General features: G+C 46.6%; 1 protein-coding gene across 3 annotated transcripts in view; it reads left to right on the top strand.

Moving 5' to 3' along the window:
- LOC145354049 (sodium/potassium-transporting ATPase subunit alpha-3) overlaps window positions 1-18,883 on the top strand; it is a 123,934-nt gene that overhangs the window by 63,510 nt on the left and 41,541 nt on the right. For all 3 annotated transcript variants that reach the window (XM_080205166.1, XM_080205168.1, XM_080205167.1), the window contains exons 2-3: window positions 13,433-13,555; window positions 17,959-18,018. In XM_080205166.1, coding sequence (XP_080061292.1) covers window positions 13,433-13,555; window positions 17,959-18,018 — 183 coding nt within the window. The remainder of the gene's footprint in view (window positions 1-13,432; window positions 13,556-17,958; window positions 18,019-18,883) is intronic.

Here is an 18,883-nt window from a genome sequence, read left to right on the forward strand (position 1 = left end):
GTCTGTGCTGATGTTCATTGCTGCTCTTTCTGTTCCCTCCTCTATCTCTCTCTCTCTCTCTCTTTCCCTCTCTGTCTTCGTGTCCCCTTCTATCTGTCTGTCTCTTTGTTTTCTCTTTCTTTCTGTCTCTCCTGCTGTCACATTCTAGCATTCTCTCCTTCTGCCTACCTCTCTATCTCTCTGTATATTTCTTTCTCTCTCTCTATCATTCTTTATCTCTCTCTCTATCCCTCTATCTATCTCTACCTTTCTTTCTCTCTCTTTCTTTCTGTCTCTCTCCCTCTCCCTATTTTTCCTTTCTTTGTCTATCTCTTTGTTTTTTTCTGCCTCTCTATTTCCTATCCCTCCAGCTCTTTTTCTTATTTTGCATTTCTCTCTTTCTGTCTGTGTCTCACTTCATCACCCATTTTATCTATCTTTCTCTCTGCCTCTCTGTCTCTCATTCTTTATTTCACTCTCACACTCTGTCTCTCTCTGTCTCTCTCTTTCTCCCTCTTTCCTTCTATGCGTCTCTCTCTTTTTCTTTCTTTGTCTGTCTTTCTGTCTCTCTCTCAATCTCTCCCTGTATCCCTCTCTCTGTTTGTCTCAACCTGTCTACCTTTCTGTTTTTCTCTCTCTCTCTCTTTCTGTCTCTCTGTTGCTTTCTCCCTGTCTCTCTCTCTCTTTCTCTGTCTCTGTTTCTGTCTCTCTCTTTCTTTCTGTCCCTGTCTCTCCTTTCTCTCTCTCTCCTTTTGTCTCTGTCTATCTGTCTTTCTCTCTCTGCGTCTGCCTCTCTCTCTCTGTGTCTGCCTCTCTCTCTTCCTCTCTCTGTCTCTGTCTCTTTCTCTCTATCCCTGTGTCTTTCTTTGTCTCTCTGTCTCTCTCTCTCTGTGCCTATCTCTTTATTTCATTCCCCCTCACACTCCTGCCTGGTACCGGTGTATTACCAGCTGTGTGTGATCTCTCTGCTCTCCTGCAGAGTGTGCCAATCTGCGAGCTGGCACGGTGGTGTGGGTTTTGCTGCAGAGTGCCGATGCGGCAGTCCCTCCTGATCCGCAGTGCCTCACCACCAGTTGCTGGCACCTGCAAATTCATCACGCGATGGCCAGGCACGGAGGCAGCGCGCTGTTAACCCTTGAGTGCCCAGCACAGCTGTAAGCCCGGGCTGGTGGGGATAGGTGAGCGAGTGACGGGGGTGCTGGTCGGCTGGGATGACTGGGGGAGTGGGGGGGGGGGGGTTGCGTAGAGAATGGGTATCCCCTGCGACAATCCTTTGCACGTTTGCAGGTGATAGACAGTGACAGGTTCCTGTAGTCTGCCAGGAATCTGCCAGCCCTCACATCGCTGCACATTCTGCTGTGGCAATATGGACACCAGCACTTGCTGTGCTGCAACTCATGGTCGATTGGCTCGACATGGAGCTGACGTAGCCTGTGACTGATATCTTGGTGCATTGTACTACAACAACAAGCTGGATGCAGAAAGATGCCTTTAACACGGCATAACTCCCCCAGGGTGTATCGTGCAGGGGGTGGGGAATGCATAACTCAAACCAATTTAACACTAAGACAGGCAAACAGATATGAGACCAAGTCACCAAACACAACATCAAAGAGATGGTTTAGATACAAGTCTTTACTGAGGGAGGGGGACACGAGGGAGGGAGCCAGAAAGAGAGGGGGGTGGGAAGAGAGACAGAGTGAGGGGGAAAGAGGAAGAAAGAGGAGGAGAGGGAGAGATAGAGAGAGATATAGGAGAGAGATAGAGAGCTAGAGGGAGGGAGAGATGAAGGGGGGCAAGAGATAAGGAGAAGGAGAGAGGGAGAGATGATGAGAGGAGGAGAGAGAGATAGGGAGAGTGAAAGAGAGAGGGAGAGATAGAAAGAGAGATAGATAGAGATGCAGAGAGATAGGGAGAAGGAGGGAGAGGTTGAGGGAAAGAGTAAGAGAGTGCAAGGGAGAGAGAGAGAGAGGGTGGGGGAGACAGAGATAGACAAGATTAGGAGGGAATTCTACACTTTTGGCATCTGGCAAGTGAAGGCACTGCCCCAGTGGTGGAGCGATAGGGATCTAAAGCTGAAGAGGCCAGAATCGGAGGAGCACAGAGATCTCGGGGGGGAGAGGGGGGGTCTCATAGAGGTATAGAGATAGGAAGAGTTGGAAGTTGCAGAAATAGGGAGCAGTATAGGGGCTGGAGGAGATTGCAGAGAAAGGGAGGGTTGTAGGGGCTGGGGGAGGTTACAGAGATAGGGAGGGTTGTAGGGACTGGAGGGGATTACAGAGATAGGGAGGTGTTTTTGGTTTGGAGGAGGTTACACAGATAGGGAGGGTTGCAAATGCTGGAGGAAGTTACAGAGATCGGGAGGATTGTAGGGGCTGGAACAGGTTACAGAGATAGGGAGGATTGTAGGGGCTGGAGGAGGTTACAGAGATAGGGAGGATTGTGGGGACTGGAGGGGATTACAGAGATAGGGAGATGTTTTTGGTTTGGAGGAGATTATACAGATAGGGAGTGTTGCAGGTGCTGGAGGAAGTTACAGAGATCGGGAGGATTGTAGGGGCTGGAACAGGTTACAGAGATACAGATGGTTGTAGAAGCTGGTGGAGATTACAGAAATAGGGAGAGTTGTTGGATTTGGAAGAGATTATAGAGCTAGAGTGAGTTGTGGGGACTGAAGGAGGTTACAGATATGGAGGGGATGAAGGGGCTGGAGAAGGTTCCAGAGATAGTGAGTGGTGTAGAGACTGGAGGAGGTTAAAGAGCTAGGGAGGGATAAAGGGGCTGGAGGAGGTTACAGAGATAATACGTGGTGTAGAGGCTGGAGGAGATTACAGAGATAGGGAGGTATGTAGGGGCTGGAGGAGGTTACAGATATGGGGGGAATGAAGGGGCTGGAGGAGGTTGCAGAGATAGGGAGGTATGTAGGGGCTGGAGGAGGTTACAGATATGGGGGGAATGAAGGGGCTGGAGGAGGTTACAGAGATAGGGAGGTATGTAGGGGCTGGAGGAGGTTACAGATATGGGGGGGAATGAAGGGGCTGGGGGAGGTTACAGATATGGGGGGAATGAAGGGGCTGGAGGAGGTTACAGAGATAGGGAGGTATGTAGGGGCTGGAGGAGGTTACAGATATGGGGGGAATGAAGGGGCTGGAGGAGGTTGCAGAGATAGGGAGGTATGTAGGGGCTGGAGGAGGTTACAGATATGGGGGGAATGAAGGGGCTGGAGGAGGTTGCAGAGATAGGGAGGTATGTAGGGGCTGGAGGAGGTTACAGATATGGGGGGAATGAAGGGGCTGGAGGAGGTTATAGAGATAGGGAGGGATGTAGGGGCTGGAGGAGGTTACAGATATGGGGGGGAATGAAGGGGCTGGGGGAGGTTACAGATATGGGAGGTATGTAGGGGCTGGAGGAGGTTACAGAGATAGGGAGGTATGTAGGGGCTGGAGGAGGTTACAGATATGGGGGGGATGAAGGGGCTGGAGGAGGTTGCAGAGATAGGGAGGTATGTAGGGGCTGGAGGAGGTTACAGAGATAGGGAGGGAAGAGAGTATTAAAATGGAGGCATCATCATGCTGCAAGACAGTAAAATGTAGCAGGAAGAGGGCTCATGGATGAGCAAGACTGGATGTGAATCAGTGTAATGGACAGACGAAATAGGTGAATTATTCAGAGAGTGGGAGAGGGGAGCCAGCCAGGAGCACACTGGAACAGCCCAAACCAGAGCTGATGACGTCCTGGACCAGGATTGCATCTGTCGATGGACTGGGGCAATCACCATCAGTCCTAGGGGGGGCATTCTCCCACTGACTGGTGAGGAAGACCTCCTCACCCCCTAGGGCACAGAGTCCTTGGCATGGTGCCCGGCGGGTGAGTCCTGCGGAGAGCCCCATGCCTCTGAGAAGGCTGACGTGAAGTGTGACATGAACACCATTCTGTTCAGAGTGATCGAATCACAGTTCATGCATAATTTATCCTGATTTCCTTCATAATTTACCAGGCAGCAGTAGGAGCCATTTCCAGAAATGAGTAAACACTCTGCGGGCTGTTGGGATGTGGCAGGCTATGTATTTATAGGTGTTTGAACATCACTGTGGGGAGTGAGTTAGCCAATTTATGCACAGCAAGATCCCATAGATTCCAACTGAGAACAACCCAGATCATAGGAGATGGCATCTGCCATCTGCCCCCCCCCCGCCCCAACCCTTCCACCCCTCTCCCACAAGCTTGGTCCTCCATTTAATCTTACCATGGCTGATTCCTGGCACTATCTCCCTAACCTTTGACATCTTTATGGATCAGGAGTCTCTCTGTCCGCATCTGGGACAGAGATTTCTTATTGGTAAGGATCATGGGGATAAGACGGGAGAATAGGAGGCAAAGACCATCACATCAGGTCAGGCACTATCTCATTGAGTGGCAGGCAGGCCCAGCGGGGCCTACTCAGATTCAAATCCCAGCCTGACAACTGGAGGAATTTAAATGCAATTAATCAAAATGTGGAAATTAAATGCTTGTCTCAGGGATGGTGATCATCGATTATTGTTCAAAGCCCATCTGTTTCACTAATAAGCAGGAAATCTGCCATCCTTACCCGCTCATGCGACCCCGAACCCACGGCAATGTGGTTGTCTTTCAAATGGCCCCATCTCGGAAATGGCCGAGAAGGACAGCCAGATGTATCAACAAGGAATGCTGCGGTTCAAGGAGGTAGCTGACCATCGCCTTCTCAAGAATAATTAGGAACATGCAATAAATACCGGCCTAGCCAACGATCCCACACCCAGGGAATAAATACATTTAAAGAAATGTATTTTTCCAATTGCCTGGGGTGGTGGTCCTGGTCCAAGGGTTGAACAGCAACAGGAAAATAAACCATTCACACACACCCGGCCTAATAACAAGACCATTGAAGAGTGAAATTTGTTCTCAGGTGAGAGGACAAAATGGTGAAGGCCTTACCTGACCCCCACTTCCACTGATCGTGTTCATTCCATTAAGATTCCAAAAGTGGGAACATAGTTAGTCCTCTGAGAATCAAGAGAATGGTAACTGATTTCATCCATTGGGAATCTACAGAATGGTAACTGGTTTGATCCATTGGGAATCTATACAATGGTAATTGACTTAATCCATTGGGATTCTGTAGAATGGTAACCGGTTTGATTCATTGGGAATCTGGAGAATGGTAACTGGTTTGATTCATTGGGAATCTGGAGAATGGTAACTGGTTTGATTCATTGGGAATCTGGAGAATGGTAACTGGTTTGATCCATTGGGAACCTGGAGAATGGTAACTGGTTTGATCCATTGGGAACCTGGAGAATGGTAACTGGTTGATCCATTGGGAACCTGGAGAATGGTAACTGGTTTGATCTGTTGGTATTCTATAGAATGGTAACTGGTTTGATCCATTGGGAATCTATAGAATGTCAACTGACTCAATCCGTGGGATTCTATAGAATAGTAACTGGTTTGATCCATTGGGAATCTGGAGAATGGTAACTGATTCAATCCGTGGGATTCTATAGAGTGGTAACTGGTTTGATCCATTGGGATTCTATAGAATATTAACTGGTTCAATCCGTGGGATTCTATACAATGGTAATTGGTTTGATCCATTGGGAATCTATAGAATGTTAACTGATTCAATTGACTAGGGAATTGCACATTTGGCATTGCTTCATTGGATTATTTAGAATGGTCTCTGATTTGTTCCATTAGGATTGAATAGAATGTTAACTGATTTCATCGATTGGAAATCTGTAGAGGTTACAGATTTAACCCATTGGGAATCTATAGAATGTTAACCGATTTTCTCCATGGAGTTTCTATAGAATGTTAACAGATTTGATCCATTGGGAATCAGTTACCATTTTATAGATTCCCAATGGATTAAGCTAGTTACCGTTCTGTAGATTGCCAATGGAATAAGCTAGTTACCGTTCTATAGAATTTCAATGCATCACTCAATTTCATATATTAGTATTCGGTAAAATGTTACCCAGGTTGACCCTTTGGGATTGTACTGATTGGTAACTTATCTTGTTAAGCATACCCCTATCAGATGGAAACTGATTTGATTCTTGGCGATTCTACCAATGGTTATTTCAGGTTTTTTTTTGTGCTTCCATTGAATGAGATCTGCTGTATTCCATTGGGAATCTGTGGAATAGGAAGTGATTTAATTGTTTGTGCTGCTATTGGATGAGATTTGGTTTGATTTGATGCGGTGTTATTTGGATACTGACTTGATTCTTTGGCATTGTATAATGGCGGTTGCTTTCATTCTGTCCAATATGAAAGAATGGGAGCTGTATTTAGTCTTTGGGATGTTACTGAGTGTAAATGATTGTTGTTGATAAAAGAAACATGCAGTCAAAGCTTTCCACCTTGCACTCATCAGATGCAAAAATGCCAAATTTCAAACGGATCAACATTTTATCCTGCATCATAGAAGGGGTGCTGAGTAGTTGACATGTGAGCTCTAAGTGGTTGAGACATTGCAAGGGTAAATGCACCAGGGAGCTAATGCCATCTTCTCTTGCCCCCTCTCCCACCCTGCAAGCTTTTCTTTATTCAAAAAAGCTGCAACATAGGATCATAGAATAGAACAATGGAATCCCAACAGTGCAGAATGAGGCCACCCCCCCCCCCACCCCCAAGTCTTCCCCGACTCTCTGAAAGAGCATCCCCCCAATCCCTCCTTACTGCCCTATCCCTGTAACCCTACACATTTACCATGGTCAATCTACCTAACCTACACTTCTTTGGACATTAAGGGGCAATATAACATGGCTAATCCATCTAGCCTACACATCTCTGGACTCTAAGGGGCAATTTACCTAGGCCAATCCATATAACCTACGGATCCTTAGACACTAAGGGACAATTTAACATGGCTAATCCACCTAACCCGCACATCTTTTGACTGTGGGAGGAAAACGGAATATACGGAGGAAACCCATGCAGACATGTGGAGAACATGCAAACTCCCCACCGACAGTCACTTGAGACAGAATCAAATTTGTGTCCCTGATGCTGTGAGGCAGTAGTGCTAACCATCATGCCAGTGTGCCATACCATGATCCCTTTTTCCTTCAGAAGATGCTACCTGCACATAAACATGTGTAGTTCCTAATAACTATAAGTGAGTTACGTTGCAAACCTGATTGATAATCTTCAGTTGGTTGTCAGTGTAATTTTTAGCACACTCGGGATTATTCACCAAGTGCTGTCCATTGGGAATGCGGAATCACATCTAATGTCAGACATTACATTCTGGAATGATTAACCTCCTACCCCTTACATTTTTCAGATATGTATCTGGATCTCCATTCTGTGCTCACACTTGATATATAAAATGGCTGAAGCAGCCCAGAGAGCTCCCTTTAAGTACTAGTCGAGAAATAATTCTACCCACCATCCACCACAAGCCTACCTGCACAGGACAATCTATGCTTTATGGATCCTATAGATCCCCACACTATAATATTATCTTATTGACAATCTCATCAACAGGGCATGATTATTAATCACTATACAAGCTTGATGCAGAAACAACACACTTCAAAATATCTCTCACAGGATAATGGCTACCATACGGATCAAAGTGGGGCCCAACAATTATACACCAACTCTCCCAAAGGGCGTCTTACCCAGGCCCGGTCCTCTACCCTATCCCATAAGCCTCCATATTTATCATGGCTAATCCCCAAATCTTTGGAGACCAAGGGGTAATTTAGGATGGCCAATCCACCTAACCTGCACATTTTGGACACAAAGGTGTAATTTCGCATGGCCAATTCACCTAATCTACTCATCATTGAACACTAAAGGGCAATTTAGCATGGCCAATCCATCTAACCTGCACATCTTTGGACATTATGGGGCAATTTAGCATGGCAAATTCACCTAACCTGCACATCGTTGGGTCCCCAGAAGAGTAGCTGAGTTTCTGGATTAATAGTGTAGCGATTGTACCACTAAGCCATTGCCTCTCCCATGTTTGACCCATGAATATTCTACAGATTCCTTTGATTTGAAATCAGTTGAAACTGAATGAGGTAACTGATTTGATTCGTCCGAATTCTAAATCACCAGAACTGGTTTGATCAGTTCCAAAAATCCATAACTATTTCCCGCCATTGTCTTCGTTTGGTTTGGTTTGTTGCAATAGGAATGAAGTTTGCTTTATAGCAGTTTTACTCATGTTTAATATGTTCATTGTTTGAGATGCTAAAAATTAGCAACTTTTTAAAAATATATTCTGTCATGGAATGTGTGCATCACTGGGCAAGGACGGCGTTACCCATCCCCAATTACCCCTTGAACTGAGCAGCTTAGTCAGACATTTCAGAGGGCAGTTAAGAGTTGACCACATTTCTGTGGGTCTGGAGTCACATGTAGGCCGGACCAGGTAAGGACGACAGATTTCCTTCCCTAAAGGAATTGGTGAATCAGATGGGTTTTTCTGACAATCAATGAGAGTTGTGTGTCACCATTACTGAGATTAACTTTATATTCCAGATTTTATTAATTGAATTTAAATTCCACCAGCTGCCAAGGTGGGGTTTGAACCCGTGTCTCTTGGGTATTAGCCTTGGTCTCTGTTGTGTTTCATTGGAATTCTATAAGAAGTAAACTGATTCTATAAATTGTCAATTGATTCTACAGGAGGTAAATTGATTCTATGTGATGTGATTCTGTAAGATGTAAGCTGATTCTATAAGAGGTAAATTGATTCTATATAATGTGATTCTGTAAGATGTAAGCTGATTCTATAAGAGGTAAATTGATTCTATATAATGTGATTCTACAAGATGTAAGCTGATTCTATAAGAGGTAAACTGATTTTATAAGAGCTAAACTAATCTGATTTATTGAGATTTTGGAGAATGGAAAGTGATTTTGGGCCATTGTAGTTCCTATAATGGATAGGGAGAGTTTAGGTTCATGGGGAATTATAAAGTAGGAACTTGTTTCCTCCAGTGCTATTCTACAAAATGAGAACTAGTTTGATCCATTTGGATTCAACATACTGAAAACCTTGATTGATTTGATGGCCCTATACACTGTTTGGATCATTGGAATTCAGTAGTCTGGTCATTGTTTTCTTTATCAGCATTCTAAAAGTCGTTAACTTGTTGGAGACTATTAACTTTTTCTTTATCCATTCGTCATGTGGGCATTGCTGGGTAAGTATTTATTACCCATCGCTAATTGCCCATGAACTGAGTGTCTCACACAGCCATTTCAGAGGAGCAGTTAAGAGTCAAACACTGTGGGTCTGGAGTCACATGTAGGCCAGATTGGGTAAGGACAACAGATTTACTTCCCTAAAGGACGTCAGTGAACCAGATGGGTTTTAACAATTGATGAGAGTTTCATGGCCATCAATACTAAGGTTAAGTTTATATTCCAGATTTTGCTCATTTAATTTAAATTCCACCAACTTCCATGGTAGGATTTGAACCTGCGTCCATCCGGATTGCTGTAATCCCAGCACATTTCCACTATCTCCCCACAATGAATGAGTGAACACGTGCAAGTGCATGAGTGAAGCAAGCTAGCTGTGGCCTCAACCATTTACGATCTCTGGGTGGGAATCTTGGAACAACCCCATCCCCGTCGCTGCTGCCAATGAGAGCGGAAAATTTGGCAGTCAACCAGATCTCCATTCATTGCAGCAGGACCAGAGAATCCCAGCCCTGAGCGAGTTTTCTGGTGCACTTGGGCATCAGGACTGAAAGGTGCGGTTGCTAATTTAGCTGAGAATATAAAGATAGGAAAGTAAATTGTGAAGAGGATGTAAGGAGCAATATTTAGTCTCTGCTCCCATCTCTGCACAACCAGTCATTTACATCCCAACCAGCAGAAATAGTTTCCCTCCCATTCTGCCTTCAATCCAGTAAAATTTGGAATGGATGATCAAATCACCCATTAATCCATCGAGTTTCCGGGGAACCTAAGCCTGGTGTGTGTAATCTCTCCCTGTAAAGTAACGCTGGAGTCAAGGTATCATCTGGTAAATCTACACTGCGCTCGATCCGAGGTTAAGATATCCCTACCTAAGATTCAGTGCCCAGAACTGCTCACAGTAACTCCAGGTATTGAATAACCAGGGGCTCTGTTTAACTGAAGTATGTCTGGTGTATTGTAGTCCATAAATAGAAAAGCCAGAATTGCGTTTATCTTTTTTTCTTGCCTTCTGGACCTATTCTGGACATTTTAATGACCTCTGTATTCTTGGGATCGTCACCTTCCAGCATCTCGAAAAATACCCTATTCTGTCATCCTTAGGTCCAAAGTGGAGAGTCTGTCATTTTTCCACACATTGTTTTGCCTGTTCACTTAGCTATATTAATATCGCTTTCTAATTTTATCATCTGCATTGCTTACAATGCTGTCTATCTTTCGATCATTGCCAAATTTGAGTCTGTGGCCTTTTCTATCTCATCATTTGAGTTACTAATGAATTCAATGAACAGCTGAGACCCCTGATAGTCACAGGCAGCCAATTAAATTATCTGAAATTATTCTTCTGCTGTTGCCTATCATTTGGTCAATTCCATCGAGTTTTATAGCGCAGAAAGAGGTCCCCTCGGTCCATTGTATCTGTGCAGGCCATCTATTTTCCAGCTGAGGCCTTGTATGCGATGGCAATTTAAATGCTCATCTAAATACTGCTTAAATGTTGTGAGGCTTCCCCCTGCTACCCCCTGTGGTAACTTGAGACCTTAAATAAATGTCATCATGTGTGTTGTTTGCAAGAAGGATCTTCTTTATAAAAGTGAAAGAATTTACCAATAACAGAAGCTCAGCAGATGGTTATGACAGTCATAACTATAAAAACATTAGCACTAGTAGTCTTGCTTAGGAACACTCCCTTACAGACTGAAAAGTCCGCCAAAACCCACACATGCTTTGAACCCTCAACAGAGGCCAATAAAACATTTCCGTAGGAGAATCATAGGATGCCACAGTGGTACTGTGGTTAGCACTGCTGCCTCACAGTGCCAGGAACCCAGAGACGATTCCCAGCTTGGGTGACCGTCTGCGTGCACATTCTCTCCGTGTCTGCGTGGGTTTCCTCCCACAGTCCAAAGATGTGCGAGTTAGGTGGATTGACCATGCTGAATTGCCCCTCAGTGTCAGGTGGACTAGCTAGAGTAAATGCATGGGGTCGTGGGGACAGGGTCTGGCTGGGGTTGTGGTCAGAGAAGATTTCCTTTTGCACTGTAGGATTCTGTGAAAAGACTTATAAGAACACTCTGTACTCAAAATGACATTCTAACAATTGCTCTTCAGGCAGTGAGATCCAGATTTCCACCATCCTCTGGGTGAAAATGCTTTTCCTCAAATTCCTTCTAAATCTCCTGACTTTAAGTCTGGGCCCCCTGCTATTGACCCCTCTCCTAAGGAGAAATATTTCTTCCTATCTACCCTATTGTCCCTGATAATTCTATACGCCTTGATCGGATCTCTCCTCTCAGCCTTCTCTGCTCTAAGGAAAACAATCCCAGCCTAACAAGCATCTCTTCATTGTTGAAACGCTCCAGCCCAGGCAACACTCTGGTGAATCTCCTCTGCACCCTGTGTTTAGCTAGCCCGTTAGAAGGCATTGGATAAAGTACCTCAGAAGAGACCATTAAAGTTGAAGTGAATGGGATATAAGGCCTGGCCTGGAGAGGGTGCAGAGGCAATTCACCAGGACATTGCCTGAAATGGAGCATTTCAGCGATAAAGAGAGGCTTGTGAGGCTTGGGTTGTTTCCCTTAGAGCAGAGAAGGCAGAGGGAGATTTGATTAAGGTGAACAGAATTATGAGGGATAGAGAGATGGTTCAATAACCAGGCGAATGGTTTGGAATTCACTGCCTAAAAGGGGGATTGAGTCAGAAACTCTCTTGACATTTAAGAAATATTTAGCTATTCACTCGCACTATCGTAACCTCCAGAGTTATAGGTCCAAGTGCTGGAAAGTGGGATTAGATCATTGTTGGCCAGAGTGGACAGTGTGAGCTGTAAACATCTATGAGTCTAATCTGTCTAATGAGCTGGAAGATCTCCAGAGTTCTGATAGCATCAGTGCAGAGAGAAATAGAGATAATGTTTCACGTCCAATGTGGCTGCTCTGCAGAAGACGATCTGTGACATACAGGCTGATGATCAAACTGTTTGGCCGCATTGCGGAAGTAATTTCCATGTCCTTCAGGTGCTGGAGTGGGATTCAAACCCAGAGCTTAAGGGCTCAGAGGTAGGGACATTACCCACTGCACCACAAGGCCTTGAATGACTCACCTTTATCCATAATAATAGACTGGAGCACTTTGCCCATAGTGGGTGTTTGACGAATGAATCACGGATTCTCATTACTAAGGCATGTGACTTGTACTGGGGTTGGGAACCCGAACCCCAAGTTATATTGTGAAGCCAGGCTAGACAGCCAATAATTTTTTTATTTTGGCATTAATGAGGGGATAGGATCTGTCATTCCAAAAGTACTTCTGCTGACCTACTAATCATCTTTTATCAAAGCAAGTTTTATTCATAACACAGTTTAAATATAACTAACAAAATAAAGCAGCCTAACCTTTAACAGTTGACTATTAGCTTCAGATAAAAGGAAACAACACTAATTTCTAACTTACCATTATTTCAGTTCCAAATAAGCAACATTTCTCTTACAGACTCAAATTCCACTTCAAATACAGTTAGCAAACCCAGGCATGATTGCTATAAAATGTCAACAGCCTCGAGGTTTTCAGAGAGGATTTCATTTTCAGAGCCGCTTGCAGACTTCTGTCTTCGAAAACTAGCCAGAAACCAAAAACTGTTTCTCTGCTTAAAAACTAGCTCTTCCCAGTAAGCATATTATCACATGACCCTGCATGAATAATCAAAAACCCCAGCTTCCATTCCTTTACTCAAAAAATCCCAGGGAACTTTTTCATCTATAAACAAAAATCCATTAGCTCTATCCTGCATGGATAAAATGAGTAATTATCCTGCTTTCCCAGCATCTGTATTCCCTCCAAGCATACTGACTGCCTGTAAGAGAAAAAAAACAGAATTTTAAAACAGTCTGCTTACTCATAAAAAATAGATGTCGCTCTCACAACTATTATCAACACACTTGGAAATTTGGGGAAGAGTGTGGGGCATGGGTGGGGGGGAAGAAGGGGCATGAGGCTGGAGAATTTTAATGAGAAAGGGGATTGAGGGTTATGGGGAAGCGAGGTTTATCACATCAGGTCAGTTATGAGCTTGTTGAATAGCAGAGCAGACTCAATGGGCCAAATGGCCTCCTTCTGGTGCTAGAGTTATGGTCTTGTCTGGGTGTGAGTGTGGTTGGATGATATTATCCAGGTAGGATTCAGGCCTCTGATCTGAGGCTCGGTAAAGAGTCAGCACTGGCGATGCTATCCCTAACTCGCTCTGTTTCCTGTGTTGCAGTATGGGAGATCGGACAGCTATCGTGTGGCCACCACACAGGGTGACAAGGATGACAAACTCTCGCCAAAAAAGGGCAAGGGCCAAAAACGGGATATGGATGACCTCAAGAAGGAGGTCGCTCTGGTGAGTAGAGAGGACGCAATGCCATGAGATCCAGCTGACGAAAGTTAGCAGGGGGGCGTGGAGTGGTGGGGTGGGGGAGGAGAGGGGCTGCGGTGGGGATGGCTGTGAGCTCGTTGTAAACAGCCGCTGCACCTCTAACAACCTGAGGCCCTGACAAGCTGCATCTGCAGCTCAAGCTCCTGACGCTTCCCAGATGTTTAGTGTCTGGCTTCAGGAGACTCCCAGCCGACCAGCACCTGGCACTGGAATCTTCGGATCGACGCCTGCCGGTGGACGTTCTGACCGGAGACTCAAGCATTCGATTCAGGGAGAAACAGAACTGAACCCTGTCACACGAGTATTTTGGCTACAAGAGCAGCTCAAAGGATAGAAATGTAACTCATCTCCTGACTCCTGTCCACTATCTACAAAAACACAAGGCAGCAGTGTGATGGAATACTCCTCACCTTCCTGGATGGGTGCAGCTCCAACAATACTCAAGAAGCTCGACACCATCCAGGACAAAGCAGCCCCACATGATTGGCACCCCATTCACAAACACTCACTCCCTCCAATACTGACGCACACTGGCAGCCGTGTGTACCATCTACAAGATCCATTGCAACAACTCACTAAGGCTCCTTGGACAACACCTTCTAAACCCATGACCACAACTATCTAGAACTCCCTCAGTACTGACCTTCTGACAATGCAGCACTCCCTCAGTACTGACCTTCTGACAATGCAGCACTCCCTCAGTACTGACCCTCTGACAGTGCGGCACTCCCTCAGTACTGACCCTCTGACAGTGCGGCACTCCCTCAGTACTGACCCTCTGACAGTGCAGCACTCCCTCAGTACTGACCCTCCAACAGTGCAGCACTCCCTCAGTACTGACCCTCTGACAGTGCAGCACTCCCTCAGCACTGACCCTCTGACAGTGCAGCACTCCCTCAGCACTGACCCTCTGACAGTGCAGCACTCCCTCAGTACTGACCCTCTGACAGTGCAGCACTCCCTCAGTACTGACCCTCTGACAGTGCAGCACTCCCTCAGTACTGACCCTCTGACAGTGCGGCACTCCCTCAGTACTGACCCTCTGACAGTGCGGCACTCCCTCAGCACTGACCCTCTGACAGTGCAGCACTCCCTCAGCACTGACCCTCTGACAGTGCAGCACTCCCTCAGCACTGACCTTCTGACAATGGAGCACTCCCTCAGTACTAACCCTGTCATAGTGCTGCATTCCCTCAGCTGACCCTCTGACAGTGCGGTGCTCCCTCAGCACTGACCCTCTGACAGTTCAGCACGCCCTCAGTATTGTTCCTCCAGCAGTGCCCAGCTCTCTCAGTACTGACCCTCTGGCATTGCCCAGCTCTCTCAGTTATGTCCATCCGGCAGTGCCCAGCTCTCTCAATCCTATGCCTCCATCAATCCTGCTGGCTTTAACTCTTCCATTTACTGAGTTGGAACTTTGAACTGTGAATTATTCTTCTGGGCCTGATCAAGTCCGTTAGCAAAGCCCTCAATATCAGTCAGCTCGTGTGGTGACTAAAGCTGTCCACAGTTGTCAAACCAGGGCCTAACTAAGCTCTCTTAGCAGAACCAAATGCTAAGTGCTGTCAGTGTGCTATGAATACACTCGAGAACTGGAACCACATCAAAAACTGCTCCATGACGTTGGCATGAATCCTTTGAGATTAATGCGGCCTAACACCATCAAACCCCACACTTTGATGATGATTTCTGCAGGGAGGATCTATATTTAGTTGCAGATGTGCCCACGTGCACTAAGCTCCTCAAGGTGAAAGATAATGTTTTGAAGGAGGACAGAATTCTCCATTGTAATGTACTAGTGTTGTGTTCACAATTAGGCTGCATCCTCCAGCAGTCTGATTCAGACACACATCATCATGTTATCTACAGGGCAGTGAATCATTCTCTCTGAAAACCTGCTGCAGCTAATAGAGAGGCAGAACTGGGGGAAGGTTACACAGGCTAGAGAGGATCGCTGTGTAAGGAGTTTTACTCTGTATACCTGCCCTTGGAGTGTTTAATGAGGACAGTGTAGAAGGAGCTTTACTCTGTATCTAACCCCGTGCTGTCCCTGTCCTGGGGTGTTTGATGGAGACACTGTAGAAGGAGCTTTACTCTGTATCTAACCCCGTGCTGTCCCTGTCCTGGGAGTGTTTGATAGGAACAGTGTAGAGGGAGCTTTACTCTGTATCTAACCCCGTGCTGTCCCTGTCCTGGGAGTGTTTGATAGGAACAGTGTAGAGGGAGCTTTACTCTGTATCTAACCCCGTGCTGTCCCTGTCCTGGGAGTGTTTGATGGGGACAGTGTAGAGGGAACTTTACTCTGTATCTAACCCCGTGCTGTCCCTGTCCTGGGAGTGTTTGATAGGAACAGTGTAGAGGGAGCTTTACTCTGTATCTAACCCCGTGCTGTCCCTGTCCTGGGAGTGTTTGATGGGGACAGTGTAGAGGGAACTTTACTCTGTATCTAACCCCGTGCTGTTGATGTGCTGGGAGAGTTTGATAAGGACAGTGTAGAGGGAGCTTTACTCTGTATCTAACTCTATGCTGCAGCTTTCCTGGGAGTGTTGGATGGGGATAGTGAGTGCCTGAAGTATTTGGCACACTTCTACTTGATGGGAATTTGTTCCCAGTCTCTGAGGACCTGCCAGATGTGGGGAGGAAGTCTGTTGCCAGCAGGAGAGACCAGCTGCCTGGTTCTGTTGTTTAATATACAGAAAGCAATTGGTGCTTTTGATTGAGGAGGGAGAGCGTTTCCAGTCCAAAGCCTGATTAAATCTTTCCGAGCAAACATTTCTGATTCCCCCTTGGCCTCATTTTACATCTCAGTGAACATCTGCCAGCCCCCTGCTATTTGAATGGAGGTAGACAGTGCTCATGTTTAATGTTGGTTCCAGACTGCTTCCTCATTAGGAATTTTTTCATGGGAGCGCCAGGAGGGAGGCGTGACTAAACATTCCTAGCTGTCTCTGTCTCTCTCTCTCTCTGTATTCCCATCCCAAACTCCTGCAGTGGGTATCTCACCTTCTCACAGCCTGTCCACCATCTACAAGGCACAAGTCAGGAGTGTGATGGAAAGCTCCCCATTTCACCCTGGATGAGTGCAGTTTGAAGAACTTTCAAAAAGCTGGACATCATCTAGGACAAAGCAGCCCCGCTCCATTGCCCATTCAGCCCCTCTCGAGACTGTTATACAGGAACAGGAGGCCATTCAGCCCCTCTTGAGACATTTACACAGGAACAGGAGGCCATTCAGCCCTTTTCAAGACTGTTACACAGCAATAGGAGGCAATTCAGTCCCTCTCGAGACTGTTACACAGCAATAGGAGGCCGTTCAGTCCCTCTTGAGACTGTTACACAGGAATAGGAGGCAATTCAGTCCCTCTTGAGACTGTTACACAGCAATAGGAGGCCGTTCAGTCCCTCTCGAGACTGTTACACAGCAATAGGAGGCCATTCAGTCCCTCTTGAAACTGTTATACAGCAATAGGAGGCCATTCAGCCCCTCTTGAGACTGTTACACAGCAATACGAGGCCGTTCAGTCCCTCTTGAGCCTGTTGCACTGGAATAGGAGTCCGTTCAGTCCCTCTTGAGCCTGTTACACAGCAATAGGAGGCCATTCAGCCCCTCTTGAGACTGTTATACAGCAATAGGAGGCCATTCAGCCCCTCTTGAGACTGTTACACAGCAATACGAGGCCATTCAGTCCCTCTTGAGCCTGTTGCACTGGAATCGGAGTCCGTTCAGTCCCTCTTGAGCCTGTTACACAGCAATAGGAGGCCATTCAGCCCCTCTTGAGACTGTTATACAGCAATAGGAGGCCATTCAGCCCCTCTTGAGACTGTTATACAGCAATAGGAGGCCATTCAGCCCCTCTTGAGCCTGTTACACAGGAATAGGAGGCCGTTCAGTCCCTCTTGAACCTGTTACACAGGAATAGGAGGCCGTTCAGTCCCTCTTGAGCCTGTTACTCAGGAATAGGAGGCCGTTCAGTCCCTCTTGAGCCTGTTGCACTGGAATAGGAGGCTGTTCAGTCCCTCTTGAGCCTGTTGCACTGGAACATGAGGGGATCATTCAGCCCACAAACCTGGTCCAGCCAGGCTATCATTGACGTAACTGAACCCTAATTCTTACATAGTGCTCCAATGTTTCCAAATCATCCCGTTCATTGAGGGAACAATCCCGCTGTAAGAATTCAGAATGTGAGGAGTTGTTAGTCTGGGAATGGACAGGGTTTAGGGGCTGGATGCTTTGAAGAGGATAGTTTGTGCCTAAATACTGTGGATTGTGTAGGAGCTCCTGCTTCTTCAGGGACTCCTCCCGTTCCAGTTTGGAATGAGTTAAAATTGGGGATTCCTCATCTCTGTCTCTCTGTCTTTCTCTGTAGACTGAGCATAAGATGTCAGTGGAAGAGGTGTGTCGGAAGCACAATGCTGATTGTGTACAGGTTAGTGAGAGACTGCAGTTAGCATTGCACACACCACTCTAACATCGACCCTCACTGTGTAACCAGCCAATCCCACCCTCCGACCCTCACTGTGTAACCCAGCCAATACCACCCTCCGACCCTCACTGTGTAACCAGCCAATACCACCCTCCGACCCTCACTGTGTAACCCAGCCAATACCACCCTCCGACCCTCACTGTGTAACCCAGCCAATACCACCCTCCGACCCTCACTGTGTAACCCAGCCAATACCACCCTCCGACCCTCACTGTGTAACCAGCCAATACCACCCTCCGACCCTCACTGTGTAACCAGCCAATACCACCCTCCGACCCTCACTGTGTAACCCAGCCAATACCACCCTCCGACCCTCACTGTGTAACCCAGCCAATACCGCCCTCCAACCCTCACTGTGTAACCCAGCCAATACCACCCTCCGACCCTCACTGTGTAACCCAGCCAATCTCCCCCACCCTCAAGCCTCACTGTGTAATCCAGACAATCCACCCCCCCAACCCTCACTGTATAACCCGGGCAATCCTACCCCTAACCCTCACTGTGTAACCCAGACAATCCTACGCCCAACCCTCACTGTGTAACCCAGCCAATCCAACACCCAAAGCTCCTTCACCAGAATCTCACTCCACCGGATCCTCCCTCGCCCCCCCCCCCCCCCCCCCCCCCCAAAGCCTCACTGTGCAACCCAGTGTCCCTCCATCCCTGCCTCCCACCATATGAACCTCCCTCCATCGAACCCCTCCCCCATCAAGATACAAACTCTAGTCCAGTTCACCATCAATAATTTTCCTGTGATCTCCTGTCTCTCTTTCCCTCTCTCTTTTTCTCTCTCCCTCTTTGTCCATCT

The sequence above is a fragment of the Carcharhinus amblyrhynchos genome, chromosome 16, assembly GCF_965287045.1.
Source record: "Carcharhinus amblyrhynchos chromosome 16, sCarAmb.v2.hapA, whole genome shotgun sequence".
In the NCBI taxonomy this organism is placed as follows: Eukaryota; Metazoa; Chordata; class Chondrichthyes; order Carcharhiniformes; family Carcharhinidae; genus Carcharhinus; species Carcharhinus amblyrhynchos.